This window comes from Ctenopharyngodon idella, chromosome 18 (assembly GCF_019924925.1).
Source record: "Ctenopharyngodon idella isolate HZGC_01 chromosome 18, HZGC01, whole genome shotgun sequence".
Classification (NCBI taxonomy): Eukaryota; Metazoa; Chordata; class Actinopteri; order Cypriniformes; family Xenocyprididae; genus Ctenopharyngodon; species Ctenopharyngodon idella.
Window position 1 is genome coordinate 32459579 of NC_067237.1, and position 22088 is coordinate 32481666.

The following is a 22088-nucleotide window of genomic DNA, read 5'->3' on the forward strand; positions in this document are numbered from 1 at the left end:
TATTCATAAATATGACTAAAAATAATAATTCTTGTTTTTTCACTAAATGAAAATATTAAAGAAAATAATAAAATATTGCTATTGTAATATTTCACTGTAAAATAAAATATATAGCAAATTATATTATTTAATATATATATATATATATATTAGAGAGAGAGAGAGAGAGAGAGAGAGAGAGAGAGAGAGAGATAGAGATAGATATAGATATAGATATGTATGTATGTATGTATGTATGTGTAATTTTACTCTTTTATTATTTAACCGCTCTGAGACACTGGATCATGAGCTGCTTGTATATAAAAGAATACTCTGAAACATGCAGCACATATATTTATTTAATTAAATCATAGCCTTTGTGATTTGTGCTAAGCCATATCATGTTTTCAGGTTTTTTTTAAAAAAACTTACTCCGTCACATGATTGAGGAATCATTCATATCTGTAGTACAAATGGTGTAGGATGATATATGTGCACAGGGCAGCAGTTTGACGGGGACCGTATCTATATCAGAGATGCCCTGATACTGCCGACAGGAAGACATGGGAGGGAGCCATGCAAAAGGGATTGTGGGAAATAGTTGAGGAATCCTGTGTGATATTAAAGAGTTGAAAGACAGTTGTTGTTTCAGAAACTGATGGATGAAGCAGATGAGAAAGGAGGAAAAAGCAAAGCAGACGAGGGAGAAATAGTTGCTTTGAGGGAGCCGCTTTGTGCTGTTTGTGTACGAGAGACCTAATGAGTTCCATCAAGACTCTTCTGGCTCGATCTGTTTCTCTTGGTTTCACTTACACTTTCTGACTCTTTGTTTGATTGTGAACCCATTAGGGAGTTTGACGTATACTGTGTTTTCCTAGAAATAGGTATCAGTGTGCATATATATTATAAAACAGATAGTTCAGAGACTAAGTTCTAATTTCAGTTGGAATTATATTGAATATCTAATATTTATAATATAATATTTATTAATGTGAATATCATTTTGACTGATCTGTTGGATTGTCAATCAAGTTTGAAATACAAAGAAGATTATCAGAGATTATTGTGAATTAAAGGGCTAGAAAATAAATTAATTAATTAATCAATTGACCGTTTGCAAAGACCCACCCCCTTTAGTTACTGTTGCTATGTCCGACAAGCCATGCCGATCTCTCGCCACACATCATGTTCAAAAATACATCGCGGAGCAAAGAGGACACTGACAACACGTCAACAGACAAGACAGAGCAAGTTACTTTTGATATGAAACAAAGTCTCAAATTTCAAATTTTGTAATTTTTAAAGAAATGTAAACAATAAATACCGTTTTGTGGTTCTTTAATGTGTCTTGACAGATCGCTGTAGCTCCTCAGCTCAAGCGGCTCGTGAACCGATCATCTCTTCCTACTAGTTCATTTATAGCATCAAATAAACATGAATGAACATCGTAAGGAATGTTGTTTCAATCGCGGAAAGACATCAGTACACACCATTTTTTTTAAGTTCAAGTCCACCTACGTTAATCTGCTAACTCCCCTGACTGCTTTGTCGGACAAAATGGCGGATTCGGTGTTATGATTGGTTAGATCGCCTGTCAGTCAAACTCCTGGCAAATGGTCAATTACTCACCCTCTTGTAGATATTAGATATTTCCAGTGAAATCTGAGAGATTTCTGTCCCTATATTGACAGTACGCACAACTACCACTTTGTAAAACCACTTTAAAAAGTTCTTAAAGAAGTTGTAAAACTAATCCATATGAATCAAGCGGTTTAGTGCAAATTTTCTGAAGAGACACAAAAGCTTTATATGATGAACAGATTGAATTTAGGCTTTTATTCACATATAATTGATCAGCGAACATAAACAGAAGCTCAACCAAACCTGCTTGACGCACGAGAACAAACCTCATTGGCTCTTGCGAAAGCTCAAATGTGCCGCATAACACACGAGAATGAACCTCATTGGTTTGTAAATCGCAACTATTTGTAAATCGTGAGAAAATTGCAATTTTAACCAAGGCTCTGGGAAGTGTGAGGAGTCGCCTGTCAACTGCGTCATACCCGCTTTACCCTCGGTTTCCGGTTTTATTTTGTAGAAACCATGGAAACACCAAAGACGCTTTAATATATTACATGTTTTAATAGCCAAGGGAACAACGGTTTTGATATATTTATGGACAGAAAACTAAATATATTTTGCGAGTACCATGCTTTACCATGCCTCAGAGAAAAACACTATTTTATGAAGTAGCTAACATAGCATAATCAGATGCAGCTTTATTTTTAGTAACAGTAATACAGAATTTTCTCCATCATACAATACATTTTAAAATTAATTGCATGCCATTCATCAACACAAGCCATCCAGCATTTATTAATGATATTCTAAAATCAATCTAGCTTACTGCAGTGTGCAACAATTGTCTCACATCAGCCACCGAGCGAACGCACAGAATAATGTTATAACATTTTCAACACACTCAAATGTATCTAATATGATAAACAGAGCTGCGTTACCTCATACTCATGACTGGAAAAGCGGAAGCAGCGCCGGCGACTGCAAATAAAAGTTCCGCTGCTCGCGACGTGTGTTGCGCAATCGCTCCAGCGGACTCATTCAGCTCCCACAACACTCGGTCCTGCTCTGCTTCATACTACAGTAACGTTAATAATCTCATCCATGAACATGATTCCTTCCCGAGTCCTATCCCGATTATTTTCCACCGGCCGTTGAGGTGAAGACCACATGTCCCAAGATTCCGCGCTCAAACTTGGCATCATCAAGCTACGCCTTTGTTTTGAATAGACCTCTAGCGACCTCTAGCGGACAGAAAATATTACATATTGCACCTTTAAAGGAGGGACAGAAATCTCTCGGGTGAGGGTGAGTAAATGATGACAGAATTTTAATTTTTGGGGGGGTGAACAATGCCTTTAAATGACTGGATTATCTAAAAATCAACATTATTAAATTATTTAAATAGAAACAATTTTTGAATTTGAAGTTGTGACATATAAAGTGATGTAAAATTAGATTTTGATTATCATAAGCTGATGCTTTTCTCATACTGGCAGTTTGAGTTATCCTGTGTTTTCTATATCAGATCTGACCTGAGCATTAACTCTGTCATCCAAATGCACAGAAATCATGCACTCCATCATTCTGTAATGAATGAGCTTTTCTTACAAACATTGTCTCTCTCTCACACACACTCAAGCTGCTCAACTCTCAAAGGCTTTAATGAAATTGCCTGCCTCCTGAATCTCAAGGCTAATTTGATCAGAGAGGTATTTCATGAAAAGCCTTTTCATCCTTTCTGCAACATTCTCAAACACCAAAACGCATCTGCTCACTGATTTCAGAACAGCTCGAGCCTCGATCTCACACGTGGACAATAAATAATATGTGGTGTGAATGTTTCAGGTTGATATAGATAGGCATGAGATTAAAGTGATAACACAACTGTGTAATACAAAAGAAGAAATGTTGATGAATATTTCCTGTTTTTTCTGCCCTTACAATGAAAACCAATGAGGCTAACTGTTGTTTTGGCCCCCATTGACTTTAATTGTATGGACAAAAACAGGTAAAACAATTCTCTTTTTTTTTTTATTAATTTCACAAGGTAAACTAGCATTCAAAAGTGTGAGATCAGTAAGATTTTTTTTTTAAGGAAATTAATGTTTTTATTCAGCAAAGATGCATTAAATTGATCAAAAGTGACAGTAAAGATATGTGTAATGTTACAAAATATTTCTGTTTAAAAAATGCTGTTCTTTTAAACTCTGTTTAAAAACTGTTCATCAAAGAATCCTGAAAAAAAAAATTACGGTTTCCACGAAAAAAAAAAAATGAAACGGTACAACCGTTTGCAACATTGATCATAATAAGAAATGTTTCTTGAGCATCAAATCAGCATATTAGAATGATTTCTGAAGGATCATGTGACCCTGAAGACTGGAGTAATGATGCTGAATATTCAGCTTTGCATCACATGAATAAATTACATTTTAAAAATATATTCTAATAGAAAAGTTATTTTAAATTGTAATAATATTTCACAATGACAATGTTATTGTTTTTAACACAGGAAAATGTTCCTCATACAAAGCTATCATATGCATTCAGAAGACTTGTGTATGTTATACTGTATTACTTTTATACTGCTTTCATGATGTTTATTTTGGTAATTATGGGGATTCAAGTCCCTAAACATTATTATGAGAAGTAGATAGTGATTTTGCCTTAGCAAGTAGCACCAACTAACTCCATGAATCTGTATTATAGCACTTTTCCCTGATGTCTTTTAGAGCAGTAGAACAATAGGAGCGAGTGGGGCCCAGACATGCCTTCTATCCTAGAGATGATCTGGGTGGGTGTGTGTGTGTGTGTGTATTTAGTGGGAAAAAAGCAGACGGTGATCTGGGAAGAAAAATGGCGCAAATTCCTGAAGATTTCAGGCCGTGCCTTCAGGATGGAGGCATTAGAACACATGAGACAAGTAAACAGATTTGAATGTGAAAAGTGAGCCTGTTTGTGATGTTAAAGCATGATGGGTGTTTTCTGAAGGGGATGAAGGAATTTGAGGAGGCATGTGAGAGCAGGAGGTGCTGATAAAGGAAGGAGGAGACATGTAATGCTTGACTCCAGCAGCGTCCCACTGGAGTTCACATTCTGTCATGCTCACTTTAACAAACAGTCATGTTCTCCCACCCAAACACGCAGCGTTCATAAGCAAATTCAACCGTGCACGTTTATGAATTCTTAAAGAGAGCAAGCGAGCCAAATGTTTCAAAGTGGAATGCTTCACACACGCTCCAGAATGTCACGAAAACAATGTGCAGGTCACATTTCACCATAAAATTAATGAAAAAAGCTTTGCATGGAGAAAATTAAGCCTTATAAAATATATAAAATTAATATTTAGATTTTATTTTTTTATAATATTTACACTGATAATAATGAGAATTTATTTTGCTTAATTGCCATGAAAAAATTCACAATGTATACTACTGTTCAAAAAATTTTTTTAAAGAAATTAATACTTTTATTCAGCAAGGATGCATTAAATTAAAAGTGACAGTAAAGACATTTATGTGACAAGCAAAACAAACGTTTTCAACGTTAATAAGACATTTTAAAATACATTTTAAAATATATTCAAATAGAAAAGTTATTTAAATTTTTAGTAATATTTCACAATTTTATTTTATTTTTTTTAAAATTTTTTTTATTTTTTTTTTTACAAACGTGTAAAAAAAAAAAAAAAAAAAAATTAAAAAAATAAAATAAAAATGCTGTGTCCTCAAAAATGGCATTATTTTCTTGAAGAAAAATGTTAATTGTTATATTATTTCTTTCTTTTGATTTTAGAGTGAAATATTACCCAGGCATGTTCATGACAGGATTTGTGAGATTTACCTACAGAGGATGCCACATCAGACACACACACACACACACACACACACACACACACACACACACACACACACACACACACACACACACACACACACACACACGGCCGTCTGTGTTGTGTTTTGGGGAGATTACATCGGTCTCACACCCAAACAATCACTAATTGGAAAAGCTGGAAGTGAAACACAAGGCCTTGACCTCTCCGACCTCTTCCTCTCCTCTCACCAATAGCTCAAAAGCCTCCGACATTCTTAATTAGATCGAAAACGCTCCTCCTAATGCCCATCGATTCTTCTATCTTTCGCTCTATCTCATCTCTGAGTCTCTCCATCCTTTTGTCTTGTCCTGCTGTTGTGCTTTGTTTTTATAACGCTCCCACACTCTTGTTCTTGATAGTGGTGTTTGAGTCAACGGTCTTTATTACTATTTCTCATGCTTAGAGTTAGTGAATTAGATCAATAACAATATATATTAAAGTTCAGTATAGCATTCGCTTTTTTAGTGATCAGATACTAGACGATAAAACGGGTGAAAAAAAAACATTGAAAAAGGTATCCGAGTCATATCTAGAGACCAGAAGATCACAGAGACTTGGTCGCAGGACTCTTTTGGCAACTAGATGGTTTATTATTGTATTAGGCTGTAAAATTTCAAGCCCAGAAAGAGTTAACATTATCTTTCTTGGAAACAGACACCGCGTCATTCAAGGTTTACTGACCTCTGGATTAGTTTTATCTGTTTATGACTTTATATACATACACACACACACACACACACACGTCATGGTCCCATCTGTATGGTTTGACTGGGTTTATGACTGTATGTTATTTCTTTTTAGGAAGTAATTAGTCAGTTAGCATTTAGTGTACAAAGACTTGTATGAATAACTCCCATTATGCAATCTTAAATTATTTGGACACTGATGTCATGCATAAAAATATCTGGATATCATTGCATCAACGTAATACCAACCCAAGTGTGGGAAATGTGTTGTTCTGAAGAGCTCAGTGAATTCAAGCATGCTACTGTAATAGGATGCAACCTGTGCAATAAACCAGTTTGTGAAGTTTCATCCTTGCTAGATTTTCCATGGCCAACTGTAAGTGGTATTATTGGAAATTGGAAGCATTTAGGAACAGCAGAAACTCAGCCAAGCAGAGGACCATGTAAAGTTACAGAGCGGGGTCAACGAGTGCTGAGACGTATGGTGCATAAAAGTCTGATTCCATAGCTGAAGAGTTCCAAACTTCCACTGGCTTTAATATCAGCACAAAAACTGTGCAGCGGGAGCTTCATGGAATGGGTTTTCATGGCCGAGCAGCTGCATGCAAGCCTCGCATCACCAAGTACAATGTCAAACGTCAGATGGAGTGGTGTAAAGCACGCCGCAACTGGACTCTGAGTGACAGTCACGCTTCTCTGTTTGGCAGCCTGATCCCTTACTTCCAGTGAAGGGAAATTTTAATGCTTCAGCATACCAAGACTCACTTGGTATGTGACCTCACAAATGCTCTTCTGGATGAATGGACAAAAATTCCCACAGAAACACACCAAAATCGTGTGGAAAGCCTTCCTAGAAGATTGGAAACTGTTATAGCTGCAAAGGGGGAACCAAATCCATATTAAAGGGTTAGTTCACCCAAAAATGAAAATTCTGTCACTATGTACTCACCTTCATGTCGTTCCAAACCCATAAGATCTTCATTCGTCTTCGGAATACAAATTAAGATATTTTTGATGAAATCTGTGAGCCTTCTGGCCTCCGATAGACTGCAACACAATTACCACTTTCAAGTTTCAGAAAGGTAGTAAAGACCTCATTAAAATAGCCCATGTGACTACAGTGGTTCAATCTTAATGTTATGAAGCGACGAGAATACTTTTTGTGCACAAAAAACAAACACACAGTGCAGCGCTTACGGGTTCTACGTCAGAACGCCGACTCATTATTGGCCAGCTCCTGCGTCAACATCACACGCATGCGTCGTGCTGCTCACGTGAACGGTGTCGGCCAATACTGAGCCAGCGTTCTAACGTAGAATCCGGAAGCACTGCACTGTTTACAACATCAACAGTGTAGGAGGCTGACATGGAAGAGAAGAAATTGTGGAATAAATCATTATTTTTGTTTGTTTTTTGGGCACAAAATGTATTCTCATCGCTTCATAACATTAAGGTTGAACCACTGTAGTCACATGGGCTATTTTAATGATTTCTTTACTACCTTTCTGGGCCTTGAAAGTGGTAATTGTGTAGCAGTCTATCAGAGGCCAGAAGGCTCACGAATTTCATCAAAAGTAGATGAACGAAGGTCTTACAGGTGTGGAACGACATGAGGGTGAGTAATAAATGACAGAATTTTCATTTTTGGGTGAACTAACCCTTTAAAGTCTATGTATTTAGAATGCGATGTCATTACAGTTCCAGTTGGTGTAATGGTCAGGTGTCCCAATACTTTTGTCCATATAGCGTACGGGTAACACTTTACAATAAGGTTCATTAGTTAAATATTAGTTAATGTATTAACTAACATGAACTAACCATGATCAATACATTTGTTACCATATTTATAATCTTCGTTAATGTTAGTTAATGAAAATACAGCTGTTCATTGTTTGTTCATGTTAGTTCACAGTGCATTAACTAATGTTAACAAGATTTTAATAATGTATTAGTAAATGTTAAAATGAACATTAACAAATATTAATAAATGCTCTATAAGTGCAGTTCATTATTAGTTCATGTTAACTAATGAAGTTAACTAATGTTAACTAATGAATCTTATTGTAAAATGTTACCAGAGTACGTTGTTCACATTAATGCAGTGTTCATAGCTTCTTGCAGTGGAGAGTTTTTTTTTTTTTTGGTCGCTTGACTTTCTCTTGTAAATTCTGCCTATAAGATAAAAGACCTTGGCTGCATGTGTGCGTTTGTAGGTTTCTAGGAGATTCCTGGTTTTACAGCTTGACTCTAAGCATTCAAATTCCACAGGTCTGCCTTCTGCGTATCTGCACTATACAACCTCTGCAGAAAGTGCCATTCTGCCCACCAGTGTTCTGCTCTCAGTAAATACTTGTGTGTCTGAATGCTTCTTTTTATAAGTCATCAACATTACAATAAATATTTTTTTTTCTTTCATTTTTTGAAAGTGTTGCAGCTTAGGTGTTCAAATTGGTTCTATACTTGGCGTTAGGGGTTTGTTGAAAAGAGTAACAGTAACAGCATTGCTTGCAAGAGGAATCGTTAAGATTGTTTTCAAGATATAATGATCAAATTAGCTCATAACATTCACGTTCTAATTGCAATCATTGCTGTATTGATTTAATCATTTAACTGCCGTTCAATCCCACCGGACTGAAAGGGTTTTTCAAGGACACTGTTGGGTTTTTCCCAGCTGTAGACAGACACTCCGACCTGTTGGTCCCAGAGCAAGAACCGTCATTAGACATCCACGGCTCCTCAGGCTGAGATGCTGCTCTGTAATTAGTCACTCTGAGGTTTGCTGTAATTATTGACTTAGACTCGTATCTTACCCCATTTCCTCTTCCTGTGGATGTCTCTTCTTCCGTCCCGATTCTCTTTGTTTCTTATTATATTTGAATATGTATGTTCAGAATGCTACATACATACCATTTTTGCAAAAGTGTTGTGCGGTAATTTGCAACAATGCACCATGTGTACACTGGAAGTCAGAAGTTTGGAATAATTAAGATTTTTTCAATGTTTTTGAAAGAAGTCTCTTATGCTCACCAAGGCTGTGTACAGTAAAAATAATTTATAAATAATATTGTGAAATACTATTGCAATTTAATATAGCAGTTTTCTATTTGAAAATATTTAAAATGTAATTTATTCCTGTACTGGAAAAGCTGTCACATTACTCCAGTCACATGATCCTTCAAAAATCAATTTCTGTTTGTAGATACAAACAGCATTTATTTGTAGTAGAAAACTTTTGTAACATTATAAATGAATTTACTGTCACTTTGATCAATTTAATGCTGAAAAAAAAAAAATCTCACTGACCCAAACCTTTGAACACCAGTGTACACCACGTTTGGCTGTGTAGCTCACAGAGGAGACAAATTAGCAGACGTGACCTCAGGCCAAGTGACCTCCGACCCTTGCTATGCTGTTTCCTATGTAGGTCAGTCGTGGCAAAGAGTTTAACATCTGGAGTTCACATGCTCCACTGTCTGAATGCAGCTTCTTTTTGTGGATCGTACTTCCTGCCTAGTAGCAGCCAGCTCTTACCCCACACACTATGTCTGTTAACCCTTTGACACCAGATACCTTCTTCTGTTACCACTCTGTAGTTGTAGACGTCACCTTTGTGTCCTGTGCAAAGTGTAGAAAAAGACAGTTATTATTCTCATAGTAAACACTATCGCTTCATGTTCATTCATTGCAATTTATTTATATTTATATGTAAATGTTTGATTTTTTTTTTTTTGTTACGTTTATATTTATTTATATAATTATATTAAAGGGGTCATGACATGATAAATCAAATTTGCCTTGATCTTTTGACATATAAGAGGTCTTTGTACCACTAAAACATCCTGCAAGTTTCATAGCTTAAAATGTCCTCCTCATTAAAAACAAAGTATTTATTTAAACATTTTTCTGTGATGTCACACAGGCAAATATATATTTGCTTTTGACTGCCTACAGAGCAAAACAGTGATGAATAGTTATACATCATTGCACCATAGGCCCCGCCCACTGGGATTCAGTCACTTAACGTCTGACATTTGGCTACACTGGGTGCAAATAGAACCTATTATAGTCACTGACGCTGTCTACGCTGGATACAGATGTGCGTTCAGTTGCTGACATACTCCATGTGCTTGAGTCTGACGACAACAGGACAAATGGAAGAGTGAAAGAATGCGTTGTTTAAACGGCGTCTCTACAGACTTCAGAAGGATCACAGCATCAGAAACAAGTGGATGGTTTATTTTAATGTCATCCCGGAGGGCGTTGGAGGATTATGTGTTTGTTCGGAGCATTTTGTTTTGTAAACGAGGCACAGGGTAATGGAGAGTTTGCAAAGAACTTCTGTTGACAGATGAAGAAGCGAACTGTATTGGATCTGACAGCAGCTGCATCACATACCGTAAATAAATGATTTCATAATACTTTGTCTGTAAATGACAGTTTTATATGGATAATGTTTTCAAAACACTAACATGCAATAGTGAGTGGGCGTTGATACTGTTTCCTATGCAATGACGTTAGCCAATCATAACAGTGGCTGTTTACTGATGAGCCTTAAAGGAGCCGCCCCTTAAAGGGTTAGTTCACCCAAAAATGAAAATAATGTCATTTATTACTCACCCTCATATCATTCCACACCCGTAAGACCTTCGTACATCTTCGGAACACAAATTAAGATATTTTTGATGAAATCCGATGGCTCAGTGAGGCCTGCATAGACGGCAACTCCATATCTAGTGATGGCCGATTTCAAAACATTGCTTCGAATCTTTTGTTTCGATTCAGTGATTCGGATAGCGTGTCAAACTGCTGAAATCACGTGACTTTGGCACTCCGAATCACTGATTTGAAACAAGATTCGAAGCAGTGTTTTGAAATCGGCCATCACTAGATATTGTTGAAAAGTCGTTTTTTTTGTTTGTTTTTTTGGCGCATAAAAAGTATTCTTGTCGCTTTATAATATTAAGGTTTAACCACTGTAGTCACATGAACTGTTTTAAATATGTTTTGAGTACCTTTCTGGATCTTGAGAAGGCCTCGCTGAGCCTCGCTGAGCCAACAAATATATTTATTGTTTTTGTTTGTTTTTTGTGCAAAAAACCTCAAGAAACATATTAAAATGATAAAAAATCCATGTCATGACTCCTTTAATGCAAATATATAAACATTTATATATTAACATTTGCATTTTAGTCTAAGTGGGTTTACCATTATGTCTTGCAGTGTATTGTGGGATTAAAGATGAAATGAAATGTTAATTGTCAATGAAAATTGGCAAAAGATTTTTGTATCAAAATTATTCAAACCAAACGTGACCAAATTTTTCACTGGAATCTAAGAAAAGTTCTTCATATATGGAAAAAAAAAACAAAACAAAAAAACCCCACACACAAAAAACACATTGCTTTATTAAGGCGTCCATTAGAATGCAGCTTTGATGTGCTGAAATTTGTGGCAAATATTGTGTGTGTGGCAAGGATTATGATGCAGCAGTAAAAGATGAATAACAAAGTGTTCTTGCAGCAGAAAGAGGATGTGTGGAAACACCTGCTCTTCGCAGATGTGTGTAGTTGTGCGTATGTGTCTCTGTCTGTCTGTCACTGTCTGTGTGTATGATCTGATGTGCGTTTCCATTTATAGATGCCACTTGTGTAGATATCGACAGGCTATATGCGTCTCCTTTTCCTATAATAAACACATTTACAGTTAGCAGAGAGACAGCTCTTGGGAGCTTTTATAACATAAAAATAGTACAGTTGAACAAAACGAACAAATGTCCTAATAGTTTGGCTTGTGTCCTTGATGTTCAAGGAGTGAGGAAAAGTTCTGTGGCATGTAGAAGGTTGTTCAAGTGGAGGGGATCTGGCAGACATCAGGCCTGGCTGTGTCTCTCTGTACTGGACCTCTAGGTCACCCTGTGAAGGCTCTCACAAAACCAGGTTCACTTCAGGAGAAGTGTGATAGTGACTTTATGTTAACACCAGGTGCACTTCACCCATATAAAGCCAGATGATTTTCATTTTCACAGTCCTCCTCTTGACCACACATCCTGGGCTGTGTGTCATTCTGCTTTCTAGTGCTTTGAAACTTGTTGAAACACAGGTATTTATCAGTATGCATTTGAGTGTAAAGTATAGTGCTGTTATAAAAATATGCACTTGTCCTTCCTTTGTTTTTATTCATCAAAAACAGGTGATGCACATGCAAAATGGAATTCAACTGATTAATAGATATTTTGAAGCATTTTAGAGCATGCATTAGGGCTGGGCGATATGGCCCAAAAAAAAAAAAAAAGGTCACAATATCATACATCATTATTGATAATTATCACGATAAATGTCAAATCTTTATTTCTTTAAGGTTTAAAGACAGATTTTTGCTCCTCAGTGAAAGTTAGACAGTTAATTGTGGTTTAATCATCAGACTTCTCTTTATCCTCAGAACATGACAGACAATTGCAAAACAAGTGAACATTTCACAAATTACATGTTTTGCCTTTTAGAAATGCACATTTGACAGTAGCTTGAGTTGTGATGCAGATGTAAATTTATATTAACAAAAACAGTAACATCTGTAATTTTTTAGGGGCGTTAATCATATTGTGGTTTTTGTGTCATAGATTGGATCAGTCTTGTATTTTGTAATGAAAAACAGTAGCCTAAAGACATTTAGTAAAATACGAATGCACAAGAACGCCTATAGCTTAATAACAAACAAAACTGTAATTATATTCCATTACTCCTTAAATACATTTAATGTCTACATTAATAATATAATAAAATTCACAATAAATATCCCACAGTTAGTGTGTTCCCACCGTTACGGTTAAATCCATGGTAAATGTTTGTGATTTGTGGATTGAAAAGCCTTCTAACTGTATCGTCACGGCACAATGTGTTCTTGTTTCGAACGTCAGAGTTGTTGAGAATGTCAGTGCTGTTTCATCTGCCTTTAAAGTGGTTTAAATCTCAAGGCATTTGATTTGTGGTTTATATGGGAGAACTCTGCATCAAACTCTTATGCTTTTCACTGGATCTCACAGCGCTGTTTAGTGGTCGCGTAATTGAGACGGTCAGTGGGTAAATGCATTTGCTCTAAACTCACGCTGCATTTTGTTTTTTGAGACATGCTGATAAATGATCTGTGTGGCATAGTTCAAATTAGAAGCACTTGGCACGTTTGCCATTTAATGTTTCTAATATGCAACAGAAATGGCAGCACTTATCAGTTAGGCAAATTGAGATTGGCACCAATGTGACGGTCTGCAACAAGCATTTGCAGCATTCTTTGCATAGTGCATAAACATTATATTGAACATTTCGCAAACTTTTGTTATAACTTTATCGAGGAAAATTATATTGCAATAATTATCATTTTATCGCCCTAGCATGCATAAGCATTTAAGCATATGCATACAGCATTTAAATAGCTGTAAATAAAGTCTTTAATCTTCTTCTAACAACTCTAATTACTTATGAAAGATAATTACAATAATCTGTTTTTAAAAAGGCAGAAAATAAAGCCTCATATATATATATATACACACTCTTGCTCTATTTCTCTGATAGCTTCTGGGACTTAAAGGGTTAGGTCACCCAACAATTAAATTTCTGTCATTAATTACTCACCTTCATGTCGTTCCAAACTCTTAAGACCTTTGTTCATCTTTGTTATTTTTGTTTTGTTTTTGCGCACAAAAAGTATTATCCTCGCTTCATATCATTAAGGTTGAACCACTGTAGTCACGTTGACTATTTTAACAATGTTTTTACTACTTTTCTGGACCTTGAATGTGGTAATTTCATTGCTTTCTATGGAGGATAAAAAAACCAAAAATATCTTAATTTATGTTCTGAAGATGAACGAAGGTCTTAAAAAAACGGGTGTGGAAAGACCCTCATGTCGTTCCACACCTGTTTTTCCAGTGGTTTTTCCAGTGCATTCTGGAAATTTCTAGGGAGCGAGCATGTCAGTGCCCTGGATTGATTTTGACACTGGGACAGCCCTAGAAATGGCTAACTGCCTGGGAAGTGCACTTGCAAACAAGGGAGCTGATTGAGACGCACCTCATGGCTCCATACCTATTCACATACATCTGCTGTGCACGAAAAGTGTTTTTCACTGTTGATTGGAAAGTACATACTTCTAAGTACGTAGTAAGAGAACTTTGCAGTATTGGAGTGTCATAAAAATGCATCTTGCATGAATGCATACTTCAAAAAATCACCAGCAATTGTACTGCATATTTGGCATATTATTTCAAATCTGGCTTCATTAAGAAATACTTAAAGGCTACACTTATTTGGGCCTGTTTACACCTGGTCACTTCATGTATTTTCTCTGATCGGATAGCTATCCGATTATGAAAAGACCGTGTGTAAACACCCTCCGAAACGCATTCGAGATTTAAATCTGATCGCTCAAACCACTTCAGGAGGTGGTCTGGGACGCATTCCAGTCAAAACTGAACAAGTCTAAATGCATCTGGTTGTTGAAACCATATATGTAAGTTTTACTCCTCTCAGAAAATGCTAAAAAAAATAAATGTGTGAGAGGGTGTTATAGGCACATGTTATTGCCAGATATGACAGCGCTACTGCATCATGCATTACCGCAGCTGAGTATCTCTTTAGCAAGCCGTACTGCAATCTGCCGCAAATGAAACACATCTTCATTAAAAGTAATAAGACTAAATGATCTTACCAGTGCTGCTGTTGCTGCATTCTCTACTATTGCGGTCTTTGATTTTTGCAATTAGCTCAATAAAGATCAATAAAATGCACCTCATATTTGTTGCTTTCGGTGACATGAACTCCATTAAATCTGCATATAGCGCGGGAATTGAAGATCAGATTTATATCTGTTTTGTGGAGACAAATTTATGTGGCCATGTGTAAATGGAATCATTTTGATAAATCACATTGCACTTTTTGAAGGAGGGGCTTCATATAGACATGAACTAAACGGAGCATTACTGACAGACTGGGAAGAGAGGTGCTGCAACTGTCAAATATGAAAAATACGTTTTTTTTTTGTTTTTTTTTTGCAAATTTAAGCATGAAAACTAATTCTAGTAGACCCCAAAAAAGAATTCTAAAAAGAACATAATAGGTCCCATATACATTTTGCCAATTGTTGCTTTTAAATATTGCTGTGACATCAAAATTGCAATTTCCTTTGTATCGATATCGACAATTGACTTTTTGTATAGTGAATTGGGATGCAATGCAGATGTGCAGCCAATAGCAGTGTCTTCAAAGAAGCCTTTACTGCAGCCGTGAACTAGGATGAATTGCCTTAGGTGTGTTCGCTGGCCAGTAGACCCTCAGAAAGTGAAAAGTGATGAGCAAGCATGTGTGACATACCACACGAAACCTCTTCCCCCATAAACTATGGCGCTATGTAAGCATCTCTCCCTGTTTTGATAGGACGCTAGGTCTGGGCCACAGAGGGGTCCTGTAGTTTGGTTTCCTTTGGAAGTATTTCTGCGGGGAGGGGGAGGTGCGGAAATTCCTGCCTTGCATATAAGCAATGTCGCAGAGTCCACATACGCACACGCACTAATCCCATAAACACAAACCGGCCCCCATAGGATAGGACAGACCCTGCTGTGACATTCCTCCAACATTTTCAGCCACTTTGAAAACACATGCAATGAGCTTAACTGATTTGAAATTGAAATCAGAGGGTGCAGCAATAGGATTGGAATAATAGGAAAAGGAATTGGAGTCAGTAGGAGGAAAAACAAAACTAGTAACTTGGTGTGTTTTTTTTTTTTTTTTTTTTTTGTCTGCTTGACTCAGACTGTACTCATTTGTAATGCAGTGCAAGGACAATGGAAGTGAAGGGAGATTGATGCATTGCTCAAACCATCATCTGTCTGGATGCCTACTGCCCTCTGGCTCGAAAACCAAACCAGTTATACCAGGAAGAATGTTAAAAACACCGTCTCCACAGCCAACTCACAGTCTGATGTGTGAGGGTGATGAATAACTCTTGCTGCTCAGAGAGTTTGAGCATCAAAAATCACAACTGTGTGACCTTACATTATGATTTAAATTCAGCATGAAACCAAAACCCACACTATTTACATTCTTTATGCATATTCCTGGTCTGAATGTGAATGTTATTCTAATCTGCACTGAAGTTTACTTGAAGATAATTTTCACTCTGGCTAGTTTCACTAAATTGCTAGTGAATTTCACAAATAATTACAAAGAAATGGCAAGTAATACGTTGAATTGAATTAAACATGACATTTTGAAGTAGAAAGACTGAAATAATCTTTGTTTTATTTACAGTTTGGAAAAATCATTTTCTTACACTCTAAAAAATGCTGGGTTAAAAACAACCCAAGTTGAGTTGAAAATGGACAAACCCAGTGATTGGGTTGTTTTGACCCAGCGGTTGGGTTAAATGTTAAATGCCTGCTGGGTAGTTTTATTTAACTCCACTATTATTTAAAAATTACTGTATTGCTTGCTTAAAATGAACCCAAAATATGTGGAAATTAAAATGTATTAATATGTTTAATAAATGAACATTTATTAATAAGTTTAATGAATAATACACTCTAAAAAAGTGCTAGGTTAAAAACAACCCAAGTTGGGTTGAAAATGGACAAACCCAGCGGTGCTGGGCAGTTTTATTTAACCCAACTATTGTTTAAAAATGACTGTATGGCTGGCTTAAAATTAACCCAAAATTAATTAAAAATCAGACAAATAATTACTAGAGGCAACAATAATATTTAAAAGGTGAACATTTAAGCAATTTAATAAATGTTTATTGTTTAATTATTATTAATTAAACATATTAATGAATGTTCATTTATTAAACATTAATGAATGTTCATTTAACAAACATATTAATGTTAATTTCCAACATACTTTGGGTTAATTTTAAGCAAGCAATACAGTATTTTACAATAGTTGAGTTAAATAAAACTACCTAGTAGGTTGGGCAAACATTTAATCCAACCGCTAGATAAAAAACAACCCATTCGCTGGGTTGAAAGAACCCATTTGCTGGGTTTGTCGATTTTCAACCCAACTTGGGTTGTTTTTAACCTAGAATTTTTTAGAGTAATTAAACAATAAACCTTTATTAAATTGCTTATTAGTAAATGTTCACCTTATTGTTGCCTCTAGTAATCATGTATCTGATTTTTAATTTCCAACCAATTTTTGTTTATTTTAAGCCAGCCATATAGTAATTTTTAAACAATAGTTGGGTTAAATTAAACTACCCAGCAGGTTGGGCAAACATTTAACCCAACTGCTGGGTTTGTCCATTTTCAACCTAACTTGGGTTTTTTTAACCCAGCATTTTTTAGAGTGTACAGTCTGTGCATTTATTCTAAGAAAAAAATGTGTTATGTTCACTTGAATCAATCTGTAATAACTTGCTCTGAAACAACTTCTTTTTCAGGTGATGTCATCTAGGCCATACATGCTATTGGTTGGCTATTTAACTTAATGCTAGTTAATATAAGATTAAAGCAATAATAGCAAATAGTGTTTCAGGAAGAGAGTAATCCTCCACGATGTACTGCAAAATTAAAAGAACACCTTTGTTGATTATTCTGTTTTTCTTTATGCAAATGAATGCAATCACCTTTTGCAATAGAGCGCTGCAGTGATGACTTGTGTTTGTAGGCCAAACCATAAATTAGTATCACACTGGTTCCTTCAACAAAAAGTTTTCCTTTTAGATTATTGCAGAAAATTAACTCTGTTCATGATTCTTACACATTTTCATGACAATATTCTTCACAAATTAACTAAGCCTAAATACAATCGGCAGAGTTAAAAAGCTAAACGTAGGCTATAACTGAACTACACCACGGTTGCATGACTTCAACGTCACCACTTTAAGCTTCTGACATCTGTTTCAGTCTTTATTTAAAAACATTTTCCCTCCCTGAAAGCTTGAGTGCGAATAGTTTGCAAGAACGCGATTTATAAGAACGCGATTCATTAACACAATGAGACTATGTAAGCAGACGAGTAGATGAGTTTACCTGTTCAGCAAGATGATGTTTATAATGTCCCAGACAACCTCTGTAGTCCCGTTTAGCCGATTGTTAGCGTCTGTTTTTTCAAGACAAGTAAAAGTTTTTTTTAAAAATCACAAGACTGCTTTACTGATGTATTTTATTTTGTAGAATAAAACTTGAAAATATCTTGAGCTTGTCAATCACAGCCTGTATTTCAGGCCTTTAACCAGAAGGCCATTTAAAAAAAAACATTGACCTCAGGACAATGGAAGCGGAAGTGCTAAAATGCTAACTCGTTTCTGGGTTTTTGCCTACAAAAATACGTCATCAATGCAGCACTCTATAGACTATAAGCTATATATATATATATATGTGTGTGTGTGTGTATATGTATATGTAATTCTTATTCTGTTATGTTTAAAAGTCTTTCATTGTCTGTTTTTCTTTTTCATTACAGAACTTACAGCCAGAAAAAGGCCACTCTGGAGAGAGATTATGCACAGGTGAGATTACGGCCTTTGTGTTGCTTGATGATGATGGGGATGATGTCTGAGGGATTGTGTGCATGTTAAATCTTTTCAGGCAAAGTCTAGAGTGTTGATTACAGCCCTGTTGCCTTGATTTATATCACACTGCAGCCATTGCAAATGTTCTTTTGGGAACCATGAAAACAATAGAAAATCCATTGCCCACCCTGGTTTATTGCTATAATAGGACCACTGGAAATCTGGTTCTTCCAGCATATTATAAAGGCACCTCCAGTGTTTGATAAAACAATCAATAATAGGACTGCACTAATGAGCAAGTGTCTTTTGTTTTTTAGAGCAGTAAGAATTTGTCAACAGATGATTGATTTCAGCTAATTACTGTGAGCCATGGTTGAGTTAAGCAAACATCTTGTGTCCTAGTGTTTCAAACTTCTGTCGCCTTTGAATGCTGGAAAGTACACACAGATCTTGTGCCAAGTAAAGCTTAGCATAGATGAAGTATGATTTCTGTAAACAATGATTGTTTTTTAATCAATGCATCCTCAAGTCTTCCATTGGTTGGATAAATGGATCCAATAAGCTTCTGTCTTGTAGTGTACATTAAGCTATGTTCATACTGTCAGTCCAAATCCGATTATTTGTGGATTATTTTATAGGAATCTGATGGAAATTATTAACTGTCCACACTGTTGTGTTGGTAGGCGCACAGTGTTGTCTTATTTATAACATGACAATGTGTAGGCGCAACGCTGGACTACTACATCATCTGAGGCAGCGGCGTTTTTTTTTTTCTTTCTCCATTCACACTAGCAATATATGATCAGATTCCAGTCGGATATGCGTAAAAATCAGATTTGGACTGATAGTCTGAACCAAGCATTAGGCTTTAAAAAATTATTTCTAGCGTTTTGTTGGATGCTGAATTGTAACCAAGCATATTTTCTTGCCATTTTAGTTAGGTTAGCCGCTTTTCTACCATCGGGCCGAACGGTTCTTAAGGAACTTTTGTGCTGGGTAGTTCTAGGAACTTGCCACCAGGGTGGTTGCGACTTTTATTTTGACGGCGCGGCGGACATTTATTTTGGCGGCACTGAGAATGCCAGAGCCTGAGCACACAACGCTCACATTCTCCGTCTTCATTAGTTTACGATTTGTTTATCAGCCTGTCTAATATCTATGTTATTAGATAGATCTGTTATACAAAGAAAGAAGGCAGTATATGAAAAAACATTAGCATTTGCCATGTGGTTGATGTCTAATGTCACTAGCTGAGCTGAAATACAATCGTGTTTCGTTTGGTCCTCTCAAAGTTGCTTTGGATTTTCTCTTTAACTCGAGAGGTCCGTCTATCATTGTTTTTCCATGTTCGTAGAGTTAGTATATGGAGTAAATATATAGGCTATAAACTGTGTGTGTACACAGCTTTTTTTTTTAAATGGCGGGTACCGGTGTTTTGCGTGTGTTCGGCCAATCAACATACACTTGCGTCACTGGTAGTTCCTATAGTGCTGGTTTAGACCCTACTCTGAAGTAGGAGCTAATTTAGTTCCCCCAAAAGGAGTTCCTAGAACTAAAGTCATTCTTAGTTCCTGTGGTGCGAGCACAGCAAAATCCAGGGCCCTCATTTATCAATGGTGCGTACGGACAGATTTGTGCGTCGTGAGTGCGTAAGAACAGTTTCACGCAAAGTGTGGGATTCACCAACTTGTACTTATACGTTGAATTGTGTGTAAATATAAGCACACCTCTGAGCATGCTTACGCAGAGAATCTAGTGGTAGAATAGCGAAACTACACATAAAAAGCATTTAAGAGTGTCACAGTATGCATTAAGCAATCCACATACTGTATGACCTGTGTTTCCTTTAATTATAAAACACTCAAATTTATCATTTGTCTAGTTTTAAACACAATGTGTAATTGGTGTCAAACCCTATAAAAGACAGCTGTGAAAAATGTTTGTCTCAGTGCAATGGCTTATCTTGCTTTATTGGGAGACTTGGCAAACAATGCGCTCCGCAGAGAGCACGTTTTCCAAGATCATGCTGATCTGCTTGGCGAGAGCACAGAGTGCTCTCTTTGCCCTTATTGCGGTAAGGAAAAAACACAATCACGTGATTTTTTTTTTTTTTTTTAAAGGGAAGTGTTGCCACCATATATGGTTCATTGGAGGCGTTTCCGAATGCTAATGACCGTGAACGTGAACGAGCATGATACTTACGCACATGTGGGATTTATCAACAATGATTGCTTACTCATGTGCGTAAGAACTGCATGTGCACGTTTGATAAATACGGATTTTCTTGTACTTAGTCACATTCTAAATTTAATTCGTAGGACAAAATATAGAACCTTTTCTACGCACTGTTGGTAAATGAGGGCCCAGGTACTTCCCCCAATAATTCTAGGAACTATGAAAAGGTTCCTTTAGTACGAAAGCCCCTTTAAATGGTAAGGAACAATTCCAGTTGTGTTTCCACTTTGAGCCTTGTTCCACTTTTTCCATTTGAACCACGTTATGATTACAAACCATTCTCAGCCCAGAATTCTCGGTACGGTTGTCTAACCGTGATGAATCGTGCTGGTAGAATCCATGATGTGACGTTGTCACTCAGGATTGGACACTTGTCTGTTGCCTGGCTACCAGTTTCTCTGTAGCTGGCTAAGCGCTCTATTTGAGCGACGTAAACACAAATTAATAATAAAATGAAAAGAAATATCTGATCATCCTCCATAATGCGGTCGTTATTTACATCACATATCATCAGTAAACCATTGCGTTACCAAGGCAACAATTGACGCTTTTGTATTACATTTCAAAGAGTGGTTGTTATCCGTCCCACAGTGGAAAATGAAACCGTAACCGCACCAGTTGGCACGTAATGGAATGGTTACGCAATGGGAACCGTTCGGCCCGACGGTGGAAAAGCGGCTTTTGTTCCACAAACTACATGATATAGTAGATCTTTGCACACATGCATCATGTTGAGGCATGACAAAGGTCATAGATTTGTTCTCAGATGATCAGCCCTTGAGTTCAGAGTTCAGCTCTTATTACTAGGTTTTAAGGTCACTTAATATTTCACAAGCACACTTTTTAAATGTATCATGCATTTTGGCATTTGACATGAATCTGGCAGATTTTATTGCCAAGATATTTTTTTTTTTTTATTGCACCTGTAATATCATAGCGCTTGTCAAAAAGACACTGTTTAAAGTGTATTGCACTTGAAGCTGAAGCATTTCCAGACTGTTTTATAGTGTAACGCAATGTTCTTTTTAAGTAAACTGAAATAGAATCTTGAGGAAATGTGTCTGATCTTGGTCGACCTCTGAATGTCCTGCTGTTTGAAGTATGTTTGCTTTATCTGTGCACAAGTGTTGAACTGGGATTACTTCCAAGATGTAAATGAAACTAGGTAGACAGAAGTCATATTTGCAGTATTCACAGCACATAAAAACAGAGGGATGACATTTGTCGGA

The 22088-nt window shown here is 36.5% G+C and overlaps 1 protein-coding gene across 2 annotated transcripts in view; it reads left to right on the forward strand.

Annotated features, from left to right (window-relative positions):
* The window catches only part of LOC127499521 (F-BAR and double SH3 domains protein 2-like), a 102025-nt gene that overhangs the window by 9535 nt on the left and 70402 nt on the right, over positions 1-22088 (forward strand). For both annotated transcript variants that reach the window (XM_051869885.1, XM_051869886.1), the window contains exon 3: positions 18576-18621. In XM_051869885.1, the coding sequence (XP_051725845.1) occupies positions 18576-18621 (46 nt within the window). The remainder of the gene's footprint in view (positions 1-18575; positions 18622-22088) is intronic.